This window comes from Vanacampus margaritifer, chromosome 2, assembly GCF_051991255.1.
Source record: "Vanacampus margaritifer isolate UIUO_Vmar chromosome 2, RoL_Vmar_1.0, whole genome shotgun sequence".
In the NCBI taxonomy this organism is placed as follows: Eukaryota; Metazoa; Chordata; class Actinopteri; order Syngnathiformes; family Syngnathidae; genus Vanacampus; species Vanacampus margaritifer.
In genome coordinates, this window is record NC_135433.1 from 25,138,629 (window position 1) to 25,156,206 (window position 17,578).

Genomic DNA, 17,578 nt, shown 5'->3' on the forward strand with positions numbered 1-17,578 from the left:
TTTATTTATTCATTTAGTCATTTACTTATTTGAATTTTGGTAGTTTTGGTCCTCGATAGTAGACGAAACACAAGGGTCATTTTAAAGTTTGATTTTCTTTTATTTATTTATTTTTTACCAGATTTTCTATAGGCGATATCACAAAAAAACATCCGCTAATAATGATATTTTTTCTGACGTAAAAAAAAACAAAAACCCTCCATTCCTCTTGAACCCATCATCCGATCTTCTAAATTATTGGTGTGTTAAACTCAGATTGAAATGTCCATTCCAACCAGACACAGCATTTTGACTGACTATCATCAAACGGAGAGTACAATAATACATAGCGAACGGTAGCTTAAAAAAGGGGTTCACTTTGGGTGAATTTGTGAATATGTGCCATCACAGCATCATTAACACTACGTCTCAAGTAGCAAAGTGAAAACGTGTGAGGAATGCCTAAAGAAGAGTTAAAGTTACGGCCGAGCACCTGCGTCTGTCAGCAGTGGGTTGACGAGCGAGCGGCAAAGTTTGTTAACGTCCAAGATGAACAAGTATAGGACAAATGCCATCTGGCGACCTGTCAGCATGCTTGCTGGCATCGGCTGGCCAGGATCAAGAGCAGGCTGACCGGCCTGGTGAACTCAAGAGTAAGCACAAGTTGTTGATTCAATTGTGAACGTTAGATTTTTTCCTGTCTTTCAGCCACAATGTGTTGCCATGTTAATCTAATCTGCAGCGGGCCTTCACAATCAGTAGTGCTGGCCCATGGAACGTCAAAACTATATTAGCAATGGGACTGTTTCTTGAACCTTTCAGACATCAGATTCGTCCTCAGAGCCAGAGCGCTGGCCTTCAATGACATAATCATTTTTACATCCTTTGATAAGTTAATCAGAGCAAAACTTGTTCTATCCAAATTTGATGATAAGAACACATCTGTTGTGCACTTTAACGCATTTAACAATTGTGGCTTCTATAATTGCGATCTGATGATGGTGCTATTAAGAGTTGGATTAAGGTGAGTAAAGCCTCATTAAAATCCCAGGAACCAAATGCAGGCCTGCCACTGTTGTTCACACTCACAGTCCGCACTTTGTGCTACTTGTGCCATGAGCTTAAATTGCCTGGCTAAAAGCAGCCTGCATGTGTTCCCAGCTGACACGGTGTCGCCCTCTAACTTGAAAACAAGGTGGGCCGCTAACTTTGGCTCAGGGTTGCTGCAATAAGTCTTTCAAGTGGACTTAATGAAATGTTTCCCAAACTTTATTAATCCAAAGCGCCTATTTGTCATAGGAAGAATTCAACAACATAATATAAACTAAAAATAAAAAATGCCACAGAAGTATATTCGAAGGTTACAATATGTTGTTTTTTTTCTGAAAGTGGGGAGCCAACCTTCATTGTTCATGGAAAACTCTTACTGGCAGTTTATCAGCGTATATCAAATCAAATTTTCCCATTGTAATAAATCAAAGTGCTGTTAATCCATTCCAGACCCTCCACAAAAAAAAGGGTTTGTTTTTTAAGAAATAAAGGTACTATGTTGTTTAAACATCTTAAAGAAACATTATAAAAGAGAATGTAAAGAACGAAACTGGTTTAATAAATTGTTATTACTATAGATGCTATGTATTATTAGTGTGTTGAATGTGTGCCTTTAAGGGTGTGGCCTAACGAGTAACATTAAAAACTGGAGTCTGACTGACCGACTAGTCTTAATGTGAGTTGTGGCCAGGACGTCTCGTGCATTGGCAACAGTGACTCTCCATCTGAAACTCACTCATTATTCAAATTTTGACTCGCAACACAAAGTAAATGCAATCAAGCAAGCAGCAACAATATTTAATGAAGGATATCCAGGCTTATCCAACATCCTGTTTGTCTTTTTAGGCGGCCATCATCCTTCTTGCCTGGGGCCGACAGGGGGTCTCGAAATGCCCCTGACCTTGGTTTTTGCCCTGGATTCAAGAACCACCTGCTTCGTCTCCTCCAAGGCACCTTTCTTGGATTTAGAGGCCTTAGCTTTCGGCAACGGTCACAATATCAGTGATGTGTCCTCCCAAAACTAACACCACAAAGTCAAACATTTGAGTGAATAATATGAATAAATAAAGATTAAAAATCTACCAATTAAGTATAAATACTTTTAAATCCAGGTTAAAAACTATGCAATTTCCCCATACCTACAATTAAGGCCTTTTAAAGTATGTTTTAAAACAAAAAATATATTGTTCTTGCACTGTACACTCTTTTAATAATTTTAGTAATCTATTTGTTATTTCTTTATTTTGCTTTTAAATATATTTTACTCAGTAAGTGATTTTAAATGCACTTTTAATTACGCTATGTTAAGTAAATTGTCTATGAAATGTGCTATGAATCAGTGATTCTATTTCATTTTTTACAGAACCTAGGTACTGCCTATACGTACTGGTTAATGTCTAAAATATGTGAACAATTTTCATTTCTCATTCAGCCCCTGTATAATACCCTTTCTTGATTTGGGATCATTAAAAAAGTGTTATTTACAGGATTTTATAGTATGTTTTTATTTTGTTTATCATTAACATTGATTGTTGTTTATTATCCTCCGTAGGAGTGGTCGTGATGTGTGTTTTACCTACCAGTAATGCATTTCACTGCCATTTTGTTTTGACCAACCATGGGTTACCATGAGTGGACATAAAAATAGAGTTGAAGGATCATCGCCTGTCGCCAAAGACATCTTGCCGTTAAGACCCCAGAAGAGCCATTTTAAGACAGCCAAGATCGATAATGCGGGCGGATTGACATTAGAAAAGTCACATTGCCTAATTTGGAATGTCTGCTTTGCGTGTCCAGCACATGATGCTGATAAAAGAAAGCTCCTGCTGTCTGCTCATTGACTCACGCTGAAGCTTCTCATTCAGACCATTGACCCAAAGCACACCACCCGGACTCTTAGGTGAGTTGATTGAAAACCTCAGTTCGGGGAAATCCATCTGTATTTGACTTGGTTATTTATTTTTCTGACAACTTTTTATTTTTACTTACTCTTCAAAACAAAAATGAGTACTTTGTACTCCGGCTTATTTTGTCAACTAGGCTACTTTTACGAACAAGACGTAAAAGATGTTAACTGAGAGAGGTTAAGTCAATCCACGTAACATCCATGTAACCCATGTTAGTTCTTTCTTTCCGTTTTCAATTAGCAATTGAAAAATAAGAAAGTGACTCATTATTTTGTAACTTGTTTTTAAATCTAACCAAAAACAAGAACAATTGCTTGATTTTCAGTTTTTGAAATAACATAACTACTGATGTTTGTTAACAAACACAACAAACTGAATACTACAGTCTAATCCCATTTTTTATTTCATATTTTCATCAAAGCCAAATGAATGAAATAAGAAAAATCTGTCAATTGTTTGATTTTCTGGGGTGTTGGATTTAAAAAATATTAAAATAATAAGTCACTGTTCCACTTTTAGTTTTTCCACTGCCTGTTGAAAATGGAAAGAATGAATGATACACGGATTAAAGTCAAACAAGGTTGAAATTTTGTTTAATTGGCTGAGATCTTGGGGTCTTGTGAAAAAACATCAGCAACATGTTGTTATGAATGTTAATTAGAGAAGATTAACGACCAAGACGCAACAAGTTCAGAAAAGCAAGACATTTCAAAACCATGGCCTTATTTAAGACAATTGTCTGCCCAAAGCCAGCTGGGATAGGCTCCGGCGCCCCCCGCGACCCTTGTAAGGACAAGTGGTTAAGAAAATGGATGGATGGATGGCTGGATGAATGGATGTTTAATTGGTGCGGAATGCGCTCGGCTTTTTTGCCAGCCTAAAAGTAATCAGTTCACAGCATTAGCAAAGTTATAGGAACCCATTTTGATAGCATAAAAGCCTCAGTTAATAAAAAACAAAGTTTTCTTTTTTCATTGTGCCATCCTTTCTATACAGGCAATTGTATCATCAATGCATTCATTCATTATTACTTCGGAGTCTGTACTGTTTTAAAACTTTTATGTTAAAATAAAAGTTGAATCAGTACTTACAGCGGAGTATTATTTTTTAACAAATAAATTTATACTCCTAGTTAAAGTATAGAGTGTGAGTTTTTGTCACCTATGCACAACTTTACTGTTTATTTCTGTGCTGTGATATGCTTTTGTCTTTTGACAACCCGACGTTTTTATCTGCAGGTATCGTCATGAGCAGTGATGTCGAGATGGCCCAGTATGGGCCGGCCTCCATCTATCTACGCAAACCTGAGAAGGAGCGCATTGAGGCGCAGAACCGGCCCTTTGACGCCAAGACAGCCTGCTTTGTGCCAGACACCAAGGACCTGTACATCCGAGGTGTTGTCCAGAAGAAAGAAGGTGGCAAAGCCACTGTGAAGACAGACGCAAATGAGGTGAGGAGAAAGGACAAATGATTCAGTTTGAAAGACATCCAGAAATGTTCTATATACAACCAATTCATTATTACTGAAGAGTAAACATTCCTGTATCTAACACCTGTTGAGAAATTTTCCATTCAGCTCCTTTTAGAGAACAGCAAGTTGTGCAAAAAGTATTGAAACTGAACTGTTAGATATTAAGTTCACCAATTTGGGTTCAACTTAAAATTTCACCCCAAAGCCCAATATCCAGAATGTTTTATTTAGTCATTGTATTTTACTCATTGTAGACGGTAACCGTCACAGAAGAAGACTGCCACCCCATGAACCCGCCAAAGTACGACAAGATCGAGGACATGGCCATGATGACGCACCTCAACGAGCCGTCTGTGCTGTTTAACCTCAAAGATCGTTATGCAGCGTGGATGATATACGTGAGTTTGTAGCCAGGCCTGAAGTCTTTGTAGAATTTCCAGCAATTGCCTCTAAATTAAAACACCTTGTCACCCTGCACAGACGTATTCTGGACTCTTCTGCGTGACGGTAAATCCGTACAAGTGGCTGCCGGTGTATGACCCGCAAGTGGTGTCGGCCTACAGGGGCAAGAAGCGTATGGAGGCTCCTCCTCACATCTTCTCGGTGTCTGATAACGCTTATCAGAACATGCTCACAGGTGAATGTTCAGAATCAGGATGAGGGCAAGTACATTTTTACGGCGCTGTATGCTTTGTGGACTGACTGAAACTGTCTCGTGTCCTGCCAGATCGTGAGAACCAGTCTGTCTTGATCACGTGAGTCACTTGCATGAACTCCAAATTTGAGCTCTTGGGCATCTGGAGCTCCCTTTGTGCATAAATGTGTTGCTCTGTTTCTACAGCGGAGAATCTGGTGCAGGCAAGACTGTCAACACCAAGCGTGTCATCCAGTACTTTGCGACAATCGCAGTGTCTGGCGGCAGTGAAAAGAAGGAACAGACATCTGGAAAGATACAGGTACGAGAGTCAAACTCACCAACGTCAGGGAGAAAAGTTGAAGATCTAATGCCTGTGTTTTCTAGGGAACTCTGGAGGATCAAATCATCTCAGCGAACCCTTTGCTGGAGGCATTTGGGAATGCCAAGACCGTGAGAAATGACAACTCCTCACGTTTTGTAAGTATTTTACTTAACTATAAATGTTGCGTCAAAAACAACCGCAGTTAGATACTGTAGCCCTGAATGAGCAATGATGTTCCTACAGTATATGTACAGAGTGATCAGAGAATGGTCTTCATCAGTCTATCTTCCGTGTCAGTGCTTCACTGGGACAACACAGTGTAGTTGTATTGGTATATTGCTAGTGTATTTTTCTCTATTGTTAGATGATTCTTTAATTTTCCAGGGTAAATTCATCAGAATTCATTTTGGAACAACGGGGAAACTGGCTTCAGCTGATATTGAAACATGTAAGTTTATCTTTCCTAACCGAAATGTTCATCCCATGCGGAGTTATCAAGTCTCACATGTTCTTCGGTCCAGATTTGCTGGAGAAGTCGAGAGTAACGTTCCAGTTGTTGCAAGAAAGAAGCTACCACATCTTTTACCAGATAATGACTGGACACAAAGCAGAGCTCATAGGTGAATGATGGTGATGATGAGTATGGCAATGATGATGAATGATATTTAAAGAAATGTAGTTCTCTTCTTTTGTCTCTGCAGAAATGTTGCTTATATCTACGAACCCGTACGACTTCCCCATGATAAGTCAGGGGCAAATAACTGTGGCCAGCATTGACGACAAAGAAGAGCTTGTGGCGACAGATGTGAGCTAGCTCTCCATTCAATGGTGCACAAATGCCTTTCACCATCCCCTCTGAACTCCATTTTTTTTAAAATATAATTAGACTGCCATTGATATCCTGGGCTTTACTAATGAAGAGAAAATGGCCATCTACAAACTGACTGGAGCTGTGCTGCATTACGGGAATATGAAGTTCAAGCAGAAGCAGCGAGAGGAACAGGCGGAGCCCGATGGCACTGAGGGTAAGGCTGCATGATCTTTGCATTAACAGTGAAGCAAGACAGATAGACACACGGTTGCTGTTTGTTGTTTTGTCATTCAGTGGCTGACAAAGTGGCCTTCCTCATGGGGATGAATTCCGCTGACCTGCTGAAAGGCCTCTGCTACCCCCGTGTCAAAGTGGGGAACGAGTACGTTACAAAGGGCCAGACACTCCCCCAGGTACCGCTTGTGTCATCTCAGATTAATGATTCTCATAGTGAATGCAAACTAACCAGTCAGTTAACTGTTCAGTCAATGTTATTGGGGACAAGTTGCCTCACCAGAGCAAATGCTATGTCCCCTGTTGGTCACATCTGATCTTAATGCTTTTATCTGATTTTGTTAAGAACAAAAATAGCTACAAACAGCTGAATCTGGTTAAAGTACTGAAATAAGCAATTCTTACCTAGGTGGCCAATTCAGTTGGTGCCCTGGCCAAGTCGGTCTATGAGAAGATGTTCATGTGGATGGTGATACGCATCAATGAGATGCTGGACACCAAGCAGCCACGGCAGTTCTTCATCGGAGTGTTGGACATCGCAGGATTTGAAATCTTTGACGTGAGTTGGGACAGTAAGCTGATTTTGATCTATTAATGTTGTGGCTCCGATGCTCATGTTAACCTGCCCATGCAGTTCAACAGCATGGAGCAGCTGTGCATCAACTTCACCAACGAGAAGTTGCAGCAGTTTTTCAACCACCACATGTTTGTGCTGGAGCAAGAAGAGTACAAGAAAGAAGGCATAGACTGGGAGTTCATCGACTTTGGCATGGATCTGGCAGCTTGCATAGAGCTTATTGAAAAGGTGGGATGCATATGCTAAGTGAAATGAATGGCTTCTGGTAAGCAGCATTCCAATTCTTTCTCCAATCATCAGCCGATGGGCATCTTCTCCATCCTTGAAGAAGAGTGTATGTTCCCCAAGGCGTCAGACACCTCCTTCAAGAACAAACTCTATGACCAACATCTTGGGAAAAACAATGCTTTCCAAAAGCCCAAAGTGGTCAAAGGCAAGCCAGAGGCTCACTTTTCCCTGGTGCACTATGCCGGAACGGTGGACTACAACATTAGTGGCTGGCTGGAGAAAAACAAGGACCCACTCAATGAGTCTGTGGTGCAACTATACCAGAAGTCCTCTTTGAAATTACTGTCTTTCCTCTATGCCTCCTTTGCTGGGGGTGATGCAGGTACAAAACCTGTTCAGTGACATGCATGTTCCAGCTGAGTGTCCTTAAAACAAAACAGAACACTTCATTTCTGTCTTCTAGACTCCGGTGGTGACAAAGGTGGGAAAAAAGGGGGAAAGAAGAAGGGTGGCTCTTTCCAGACAGTTTCTGCAGTTTTCAGGGTACCAATTATATATATTAGCATAACAAGCCACAATATATATTACATGGCCCACTGCCATTAAGAGGATGTGTACTCTACTATTTTCAGGAAAATCTAGGAAAGCTGATGACTAATTTGAGGAGCACCCACCCTCACTTTGTACGTTGTCTGATTCCCAATGAGGTCAAAACACCAGGTATCATTCATATGCAATGAAGGATTAAAATAAAAATACATTCAGAATTCATTTAGCCGTTAGGTTAACAATTCTTTCCTGCAGGTATCATGGACAATTTCTTGGTCATCCATCAGCTGCGCTGTAACGGTGTGCTGGAGGGGATCCGCATCTGTAGAAAGGGATTTCCCAGCAGGATAATCTATGCTGATTTCAAGCAGAGGTTACTAATGAGACAAAATTTGTGTCATGTTAAATCAATGCAGCTTGTAATGGTCTCCATCCAACACGAGCAGATACCGAATCTTGAATGCCAGCGCCATTCCAGAGGGACAGTTCATCGATGGCAAGAAAGCTTCTGAGAAACTTCTAGGTTCCATTGATGTTGATCACACTCAATATCGCTTTGGCTCTACAAAAGTAAGAATACTGGCTTATTGGAGTTATCGTTTCTAACATTTATTTGTTATATAACATGTTTTTTGCAGGTCTTTTTCAAAGCTGGTCTACTGGGAAATCTGGAGGAGCTGCGAGATGAAAAACTAGCTTCTCTTGTGACGCAGACACAAGCTGTTTGTCGAGGTTATCTCATGAGGAAGGAATATTCCAACTTAATTGCCCAAAAGTATAATGATAAATCCCTTTTCAGTATGAAAATGAACTGATTGAACATGGACCAAAATGTGTGATATGCATATCTGACAGAGATTGTGTGTGGATTCTACAATACAACCTACGCTCCTTCATGAATGTCAAACACTGGCCATGGATGAAGCTCTTCTTCAAGATAAAGCCTCTACTCAAGAGCGCAGAGACAGAAAAGGAGATGGCCAACATGAAAGAAGACTTCATCAAATGCAAGGAGGACCTGGCCAAGTCAGAGTCCAAAAGGAAGGAGATGGAGGAGAAAATGGTTTCTCTGCTGCAGGAGAAGAATAACCTTCAACTTCAAGTGCAAGCTGTGAGTTTCGCTGTAGACCAAATCTAATGAAACCGTTGCTATTCACTGAATTCTCTCCTCCTCAGGACTCGGAGAACCTCTGCGATGCAGAGGAACGATGCGAGGGTTTGATTAAAAGCAAAATCCAGCTGGAGGCCAAACTCAAAGAGGTGTCAGAGAGGCTGGAGGATGAGGAGGAAATCAATGCCGATTTAACCGCCAAGAAGAGAAAGCTTGAGGACGAATGCTCCGAGCTTAAGAAGGACATTGACGACCTTGAGATCACTTTGGCTAAAGTGGAGAAAGAGAAGCATGCCACTGAAAACAAGGTTTTGACATTGCACTGCATGATGTGTTATGACGAGGTCATTCAAACTATGCTCAGAACAAAGCTGCAAGTGATCCATTTTGCAGGTTAAAAATCTGGTAGAGGAGCTGGCAGGCCAGGAGGAAAGCATCAGCAAGCTGAGCAAAGAGAAGAAGGCCCTTCAAGAAGCCCACCAGCAGACCATGGACGACCTTCAAGCCGAGGAAGACAAAGTCAACTCGTTGACGAAGGCCAAGTCAAAGCTGGAGCAGCAAGTGGATGATGTGAGTGGTGGCTAAATGTGTTAATGTTCAAGTGCTCCCAAACAAACTGGTCTGCTCCGTCTGACTGCTCTACAGCTTGAAGGTTCCCTTGAGCAAGAAAAGAAGAGCCGCATGGACCTGGAAAGGATGAAGCGCAAGTTAGAGGGAGACATTAAACTTACACAAGAATCCCTGATGGATGCAGAAAATGATAAACAGCAGTCAGAGGAGAGGATGAAGAAGTAAGTGGATGTAGGAGAGGACGAGGGAGAGTTTGCACACAACACCTGACATTTTCTCGTCACTCTAGAAAAGAGTTTGAAAACACCCAGCTGGTTGGCAAGATTGCAGACGAGCAAACAATCAACAACCAGCTCCAGAAGAAGCTGAAGGAGCTCCATGTAAAGTCGCTTTAAGTCACACATGAATCATACTAACAGTGACTCCTCAGTCATGCTCCATCTCTTCCTGTTTTAAGGCTCGAATTGAAGAACTGGAGGAAGAAGCAGAAGCTGAGCGATCGATGAGGGCCAAGGTGGAGAAGCAGAGGTCCGACCTTTCCCGGGAGATCGAGGAGGTCAGCGAGAGACTGGAGGAGGCTGGAGGAGCCACTGCCTCTCAGATTGAAATGAATAAGAAACGCGAGACGGAGTTCCTGAAAATCAGACGCGATCTGGAGGAGGCCACACTGCATCACGAGGCCACGTCCGCTGCATTGCGCAAGAAGCACGCGGACAGCATGGCTGAGCTTGGGGAGCAGATTGACAACCTGCAGAGAATCAAGCAGAAACTTGAGAAGGAGAAAAGTGAGCTGAAGATGGAGATTGACGATTTGGCCACCAACATGGAATCTGTGGCTAAAACCAAGGTTAGAGACGTGTAAGATATCAAAATCTTGAGGCCACATTGTATCCTGATGTGTTGTTAATTGCACTTGAACAGGTCAACCTGGAAAAGAACTGCCGCTCTCTTGAAGATCAGCTAGTAGAGTTTAAGACCAAGAATGACGAAAACAGTCGGAACATTGCAGATCTCACCAATCAAAGGGCCCGTTTTCAAAATGAGAATGGTACATGAACTCCACTCAGCAGCCAAATGAACTGCATATTGTCAAACTAATTCAAAATCGTTGTCTTTTGTAGCTGAGTTATCCCGACATCTGGAAGAACGAGAGAGTGTCATATCTCAGCTGACCAGAGGAAAGCAGGGATTCACCTCACAAATTGATGATCTTAAAAGACTCATGGAGGAGGAAACAAAGGTGATTAAAGATCACAACTGCTGTCCATGTCTATGTTTAAATCAACTTTACTGTTCGAATATACATATATATATATGACCCATGTTTACATTGTTTAGTCTATCTTCCAACCTACCTTTGGTAGCATTTTTTCTTCTTCTGACTGACACTTTGCACATTAAAGTTACGGCTTTAGTGAAGAAGGCTTGTTAGTCAGAGGCGTGTTCTCTTCTGAATATGAGACTTTACATACCACCCCACAAGAAGAAAATAACTTATTAAACCCATTTCCTCTGTTCTCTCAATGGCTCTGCCTTGGTCAAATGACATAGAAAGGGTTTGTTTTGTCGTGGTGCAATCTCCTTTTGCTACTCAGAAGAATGTGTGACACCATGGTGAATTGTCCTATATATACCTCCACAGGCCAAGAATGCTCTGGCACACAGCCTGCAATCATCTCGTCATGACTGCGACCTCCTCCGCGAACAATACGAGGAGGAGCAGGAGGCAAAGGCAGAGCTGCAGCGTGCTTTGTCCAAAGCCAACACTGATGTTGCTCTTTGGAGGAACAAATATGAGACGGATGCCATCCAACGCACTGAAGAGCTGGAGGAGGCCAAGTAAGCTCAGACTCACGCTTGGAATGATTCAGCTAACTGAGCATCGACAATGTTGTCTTCCACAGGAAAAAACTGGCGCAGCGTCTCCAAGAGGCAGAGGAACAAATTGAGGCGGTGAACTCAAAGTGTGCCTCGCTGGAGAAAACTAAACAGCGACTTCACAATGAAATGGAGGATCTAATGGTGGACGTGGAAAAGTCCAACAGCGTAGCAGCCACACTGGACAAGAAGCAGAGAAACTTTGACAAGGTATTACTATGTGGATCATAAGGTGGAGGTCAATGTCTACATTTCTTGTCACTATTGAAGAGGATGATCATGTTTTGTTGAGTTCAGATTCTAGCAGAGTGGAAGCAAAAGTATGAAGAGTCTCAGGCTGAGCTGGAAGGTGCTCAGAAGGAATCTCGATCGTTGAGCACGGAGCTCTTCAAGCTGAAGAACTTGTACGAGGAGGCCCTTGATCACCTGGAGACAATGAAGAGGGAAAACAAGAACCTGCATCGTAAGCCTATTAAATAAGAATCAATATTTGAGATCACTTAATGAATCTTCTCTACTGTCAAACATAGAGGAGATCACAGACCTGACAGAACAGCTAGGAGAAAGTGGGAAAACCATCCATGAAATGGAGAAATTCAAGAAGAGTGTGGAAACTGAAAAATATGACATGCAAACTGCGCTGGAAGAAGCGGAGGTGAGCATTATACATAATGCCATCAAATGTTTGAAACAAGACAATCTACAAAGTATTATGACAATGATCACTTGGCTCAGGCCTCCCTGGAACAAGAGGAATCCAAGATACTCTGCATCCAAATGGAGCTCAACCAACTCAAAGCCGATGTGGACCGGAAGGTGGCGGAGAAAGATGAGGAGATTGACCAGCTGAGGAAGAATCATCAACGAGTGATAGAATCCATGCAGTCCACTCTGGACGCCGAGATCCGTAGCAGGAACGATGCCATGAGAGTGAAGAAGAAAATGGATGGAGACCTGAACGAAATGGAGATCCAACTGGGCCATGCTAACAGGCAGGCTTCTGAAGCCCTGAAACAACTGAGGAACCTGCAAACGCAACTGAAGGTTAGAAAATACAGGGAGTTTCCTGGCCCAAATTTAGGCTGAGGTAATACCATTCTGATCAAAAACTCCAATGTGTCGTCAGGATGCCCAAATCCACCTAGATGACTCCCTTCGAGTTCAAGATGACATGAAGGAGCAGGTGGCCATGATGGAGCGCAGGACGAGCTTGATGCAGGCTGAGATTGAGGAGCTTCGAGCAGTCGTGGATCAGACGGAGCGGAGCCGTAAATTGGCCGAACAGGAGCTGATTGATGTCAGCGAGCGTGCAGGACTACTTCATTCTCAGGTGTTTTTCATAGCAAGTCTTGAATCACTCAAATATAGTCTCCTATGAGTATTTTCACCACCAGTTTGGCTTCAACAGAACACCAGTCTCCTGAACACCAAGAAGAAGCTGGAGACGGATGTTTCCCAGCTTCATGGTGAGATCGAGGAAGCAAGTCAGGAGGCCAGGAATGCGGAAGAGAAGGCCAAGAAAGCCATCACCGACGTAAGTAAATAGATTATTTATCCACAAGGGATATTCACTTCTTTTTGACGTGATTTTAAGTACCCAGAAAATAAAACCAAGCTTCAGGGTGCTGTATTTGTAGTTTAATGACATGCTGCTTCCACTGTGGCATGAGGAGAGATGTAAACAACGACCAATACAGCATGTATAAAGATTTGCTAATGAAAATAAAAGCCAAACTAAAATTGCATCTGAAAAGTAAAACACAAACTAAACTAAAACAGACACAATGCAACGAGTTTTGGTTTTGTCAGGGTACGTAAAAGCTTGCGAACATTTACAAACAGTAAAGTTACCGCGATATTTTTTCTTGTCGCAAGGACATTTTGAACATGTTCAATCCTTTACTTCGCTAACGGTTGCAAGTGTTTGCTAAACAGTTGTACATATTTGTAAACTGTCGAAAGACATGCCGCCAAAGTTCTTTTTTATTTGCTAATGGTATTAGCCTAATGCTAGAGACCATGAGACCAACATATGTCATCCCATTCGTGCGTAGCATTCACAAGCATTCGCTGCTCATATCAGCACCCATTCTTCATATTGATCATCATGCCAGGAGAACGAAGGCACAAGGAGGAAGTCAATAAGGAGTACCCAATGATTTACAGAGCCTGTTCGGATTAGTTTGTTAGATTAGCCCATATCTCACACTTGTGAGGGTGCGTGCACATAGTGATTGTTTTTTTCCATATAACTTTGAATATTGTTCAAAAATTCTTTGCAACAGGAAAATGATTTGAGAGTATAAAGAGGGTTTCAGCATGTCTAACGAGTGTCTTTGTAATGTTTTGCAACAGTGAACGAAGCTTGCCGAAAAAGTGACACATTATTGCACGCGCATTTGCAAGACTGCGCTGCTCAGTGAGATATGGGCTTATGGACACAAATAGCAAGAGTGGTCCTGAAACAGTATAGATTCCATAGATTCGCTTGCTATTGTTGGAGTTGGCAAAAGGTCCCAGGGGTCCATTTCACAAAGTATGTTCAACAAACACAGAGACTTACCCTGAACAGCAAGTTGACATGCCCTGAGAGTGGAAACTCTGCGTTTTGGTTCCAGGACAGCTGATTTGAGGAAGTTATATCAACGCAGAGTAGTTTCACATAGTGTTGCCATTACACCAAAAAGACAATGGAGCCCCGATTCGTCGAGTTACCATGGCAACGGGGAAGTACAGAGCGCCGGGCGGCGCCCTCTGTTTCAGTTTTTTTTTCCCCTCTCAACTTAAAATCTTAATGCGATCATATGGCAAATTTGAACATGTCTTTATAAAGAGGAGAAGCAAAATGAAATATAAAAACATTATTCAAACGGCTATGAGAGAAAAAAAAGCGCAACACAATATATGCTGTGACGTGAGCGCATGACTACGGCGCCGGTAATGTTGCATATGAAAGGGCGGATTAAGTTATGTATGTAGATGATGGACTGTGATGTAAAACGGTACCGATCAAAAAGATGACTGTCCGGAAATGCCAGCATATCTACGCGCGGTCTGATAACAATCTCACAACGAATATTTACTTCCCTGCGCAATAATGCGGCACTTTCATCAATAGGGTCATTGTCAAAAGAACATGCCATGTTTGTGACAAAAGTGGACTTTACGCTCGTCGCGGCGGACTTTATGAACGAGGAAATGTGGCTGAAAGGAGGCGGGGACAGAGAAAACATTGAGGTTCATTGTGGTAAACCTGCAACCGACCAGGTTTGGTTCATGGAACATGTTACTACGGTAACTGATCGAGAGCTTAAATGACCTCTTTTTATGAAACAGGCTAGAGTTACCTCTTTTACTCTGGTTTCAATGACCTCCCTTTCTGAAACGGAAAACGCAGTTTCCCACATTTCAGGGTTTCTTGACCCAGAGTTCTCACTAAATCTGCTTTGTGAAATAGACCCCAGTAGTGCCAAAACAGTGGCAAAGTGGCAAGTAGTTGCTAATCTTCACAGTACTGTGCCAAACAGTCCCATTAGTCACCATCTTTCTTTCGCAAACACTTACCCAGTCATTTCGCGTGTTGTCTCTAAGCATTGCTAAAAGTTATTAAATGTCACTAATGACAGGGACAACCCCCTTGATTTTTGCCAACATTTATTCGAATAATTGTCAAATCCAACTTTCGCTACCATTTGCCGCTCAGTGAGATCCAACCTTAAAGGATGCTGTAGGGCTTCATGCTTGAAATTAGAACACTGCTGCTGTGGTAATTGCAGGCCGCCATGATGGCTGAGGAGTTGAGGAAGGAGCAAGACACCAGCGCCCACCTGGAGAGGATGAAGAAGAACCTGGAGGTGTCGGTCAAAGACCTGCAGCACCGTCTGGATGAGGCGGAGAATTTAGCCATGAAGGGCGGAAAGAAACAGATGCAGAAGCTGGAGGCCAGGGTACAACCATGTGTATCAAATCAACCGGACAGTTTATTTGCCACAAAAGCGGTGATCAGTTTAGCTTATTTGTCTTCACTAAAATGTGCTTAATCAGGTACGTGAGTTGGAGACAGAACTGGAAGCCGAGCAAAAGCGTTCGAGTGAGTCCATCAAGGGAGTCCGCAAATATGAGAGGAAGGTCAAAGAGATAAGCTATCAGGTACACCGAAACTTTACAAATTCTAGTGGCTTTATTCTGCTCATAGAAGGTCTTTGCTGAATGAAACGTCTCTTTTAGGCTGATGAAGACAAGAAAACCAACACTCGACTGCAGGACTTGGTGGACAAGCTGCAAATCAAAATGAAAGCCTACAAACGTCACGCAGAAGAAGCTGTAAGTACAACGCCATCTCATCTTAGCCATCACAAGTAACAATTTTTTTCTCATCATTCAAGGTACCACTTTACAACCTTGCTTCTGCTCTCTTGTCTTTTCATACGTCCACCAGGAGGAGCAGGCCAACATGCACATGGCCAGGTTCAGGAAGTCTCAGCACGAGTTGGAAGAGGCCGAAGAGAGAGCTGATGTGGCCGAATCCCTTGCCAACAAGATGCGTGCCAAGACCCGTGACATTGGGGTGAAGGTAGCAGACAAGTTTGATAATCCAACACCATCACTTCATATTTTTTCATAAACTGGCAGTGGTGGGCTCTGTATTTGGTACCTAGGACATTATTAGAGGCTTGCCTGACTTAATACCACCACTATCATGTTGCAAAACACACACACACACACACACGCACACACACACACACACACACGCACACGCACACACACACACACACACACACACAAACAGACACACACACACACAATGTAGCAGGATGCATCTGTACAATTTATACCATCCAGAGCAGTTCACAATTAAAACAGTTGCTAAATCATACTCACCAAAGATGCTTGTTGTAAAATGTATTGAGTGGAGATCGCTGCAGAGTTCAATCGCTTTTTTGAGTCAAAGTTGGCTATAACAAGTTTTGCTCTGAACAACCAATCAGAGTTCATAAAAAATGCGGAAGTTGTCAGGGCCATCTATGCCGCTGTAAATACGATCTGATAGGCAAACAGTTGCTAAATGTAGCAGACAATATTTTTATATTAGAAATGGCTTTGGCCTGAGCACAAAAATGGAAAATAGGTGAGTTTATCTCCCCAAAATCCGTGTAAGTCAAATTCGCAAATGCCGAACAGAGAATATATCGCTGACGTCGGGCCTCGTAAGTCACAATTTGGCAAATGTAATATTTTTAAAATAATCTATACTTAAGGTCAGTCCACACGTGTGGTGTTGGTATCACTTTTACGAATTATTGGCCAATCTAAATGGTTGAAAATGGCTTGCTCGCTTTGATGATGCAATGTTAATGGTTGAACAAACATGCTGTTCTTGGGGTCGCCTGAAAAGTGACAACTGCAGGCGATTAGATTTTTGGCCCAACGGCAGCAATATATATGAAATTACATGGGCCAGCACAATTTATAGTGTAAAAAACATGAGCAGATTAGATTGACATGGTTTGCAAAGTGAAGAGGCTAGAGAGTAAATTAGGCCTACTACAATTTTATGGAACAAATATCAGAATTTCGGTTCTAAATGTATCTCACTGCTTCCGATTATTGTTTATGACAGCAGAGAAGGCCTTGCTGGCTCTGTCCCCCCCCACCACAGTAAGTTTGATTAACATTTCCCCTTCTAATGTTGTTGTTTCAGCCACCTGAAGTACAAGGAGAGTAACTGAATTGGACCCAGATGGCAACCACGGCTGCCGAAACGTTATCACATTATTGCATGCTTAGTCAGTTAATAGTGAATTAAAATGGTGAATTAATAATAAAAACAAAATCCCAAACACTGTCACACATTTAACACACTCACACACAAGCACGCGCGCTCACACATACTACAGAAGCAACAGTAGAAACTATATACAGTAATTATTTATTAAATTAGAAACATTTAATACTCACAAAATCTGTTGGATTTGAACTTTTCCTTCAGATCCCCTACCTTAAGAGCCCCAAATGACTATTGTAGTGTATGCCTCTCTTCCAACAAGTTTTGGGTTGTTGTTGTTTTTATTACTGTGCGGTGCTAACTTGAAAGTAAAGTTTGTCCACAATTTGTCATACTGGTAGGCACAATAATCATCCAATCAGAAGGCGCGAAAATGCATACGTCATAGACACCGGCAACTGATGTCATCAGCTCCAAATCTGATTGGTCAAATTATCGTTTATTTGGCAGATTTTGTATGACCTAGCAA

General features: G+C 42.0%; 1 protein-coding gene across 3 annotated transcripts; it reads left to right on the plus strand.

Annotated features, from left to right (window-relative positions):
- Positions 1-4,182: 4,182 nt before the first annotated feature.
- Positions 4,183-17,202, plus strand: LOC144043184 (myosin-4-like). 3 transcript variants are annotated; one of them, XM_077556482.1, is made up of 39 exons: positions 4,183-4,386; positions 4,662-4,805; positions 4,888-5,044; positions 5,135-5,162; positions 5,249-5,363; positions 5,429-5,521; positions 5,751-5,814; positions 5,888-5,986; positions 6,068-6,171; positions 6,253-6,391; positions 6,472-6,590; positions 6,821-6,970; positions 7,046-7,216; positions 7,289-7,598; positions 7,680-7,759; positions 7,849-7,936; positions 8,021-8,138; positions 8,212-8,335; positions 8,404-8,540; positions 8,621-8,876; positions 8,942-9,184; positions 9,270-9,446; positions 9,522-9,667; positions 9,736-9,826; positions 9,904-10,293; positions 10,368-10,494; positions 10,568-10,686; positions 11,089-11,285; positions 11,351-11,534; positions 11,622-11,787; positions 11,855-11,979; positions 12,060-12,368; positions 12,451-12,654; positions 12,733-12,858; positions 15,101-15,271; positions 15,369-15,473; positions 15,552-15,647; positions 15,763-15,897; positions 17,026-17,202. In XM_077556482.1, the coding sequence occupies exons 1-39, from the start codon at positions 4,183-4,185 to the stop codon at positions 17,047-17,049; spliced, it is 5,835 nt and encodes a 1,944-aa protein (XP_077412608.1). In that variant the 3' UTR covers positions 17,050-17,202. The 3 variants fall into 3 exon arrangements, with proteins under 3 accessions (XP_077412608.1, XP_077412607.1, XP_077412609.1); XM_077556481.1 differs by lacking the exon at positions 17,026-17,202 and having other exon boundaries at positions 15,763-15,968; XM_077556483.1 differs by lacking the exon at positions 17,026-17,202 and having other exon boundaries at positions 7,698-7,759; positions 15,763-15,968.
- The last annotated feature ends 376 nt before the right edge of the window (positions 17,203-17,578 follow it).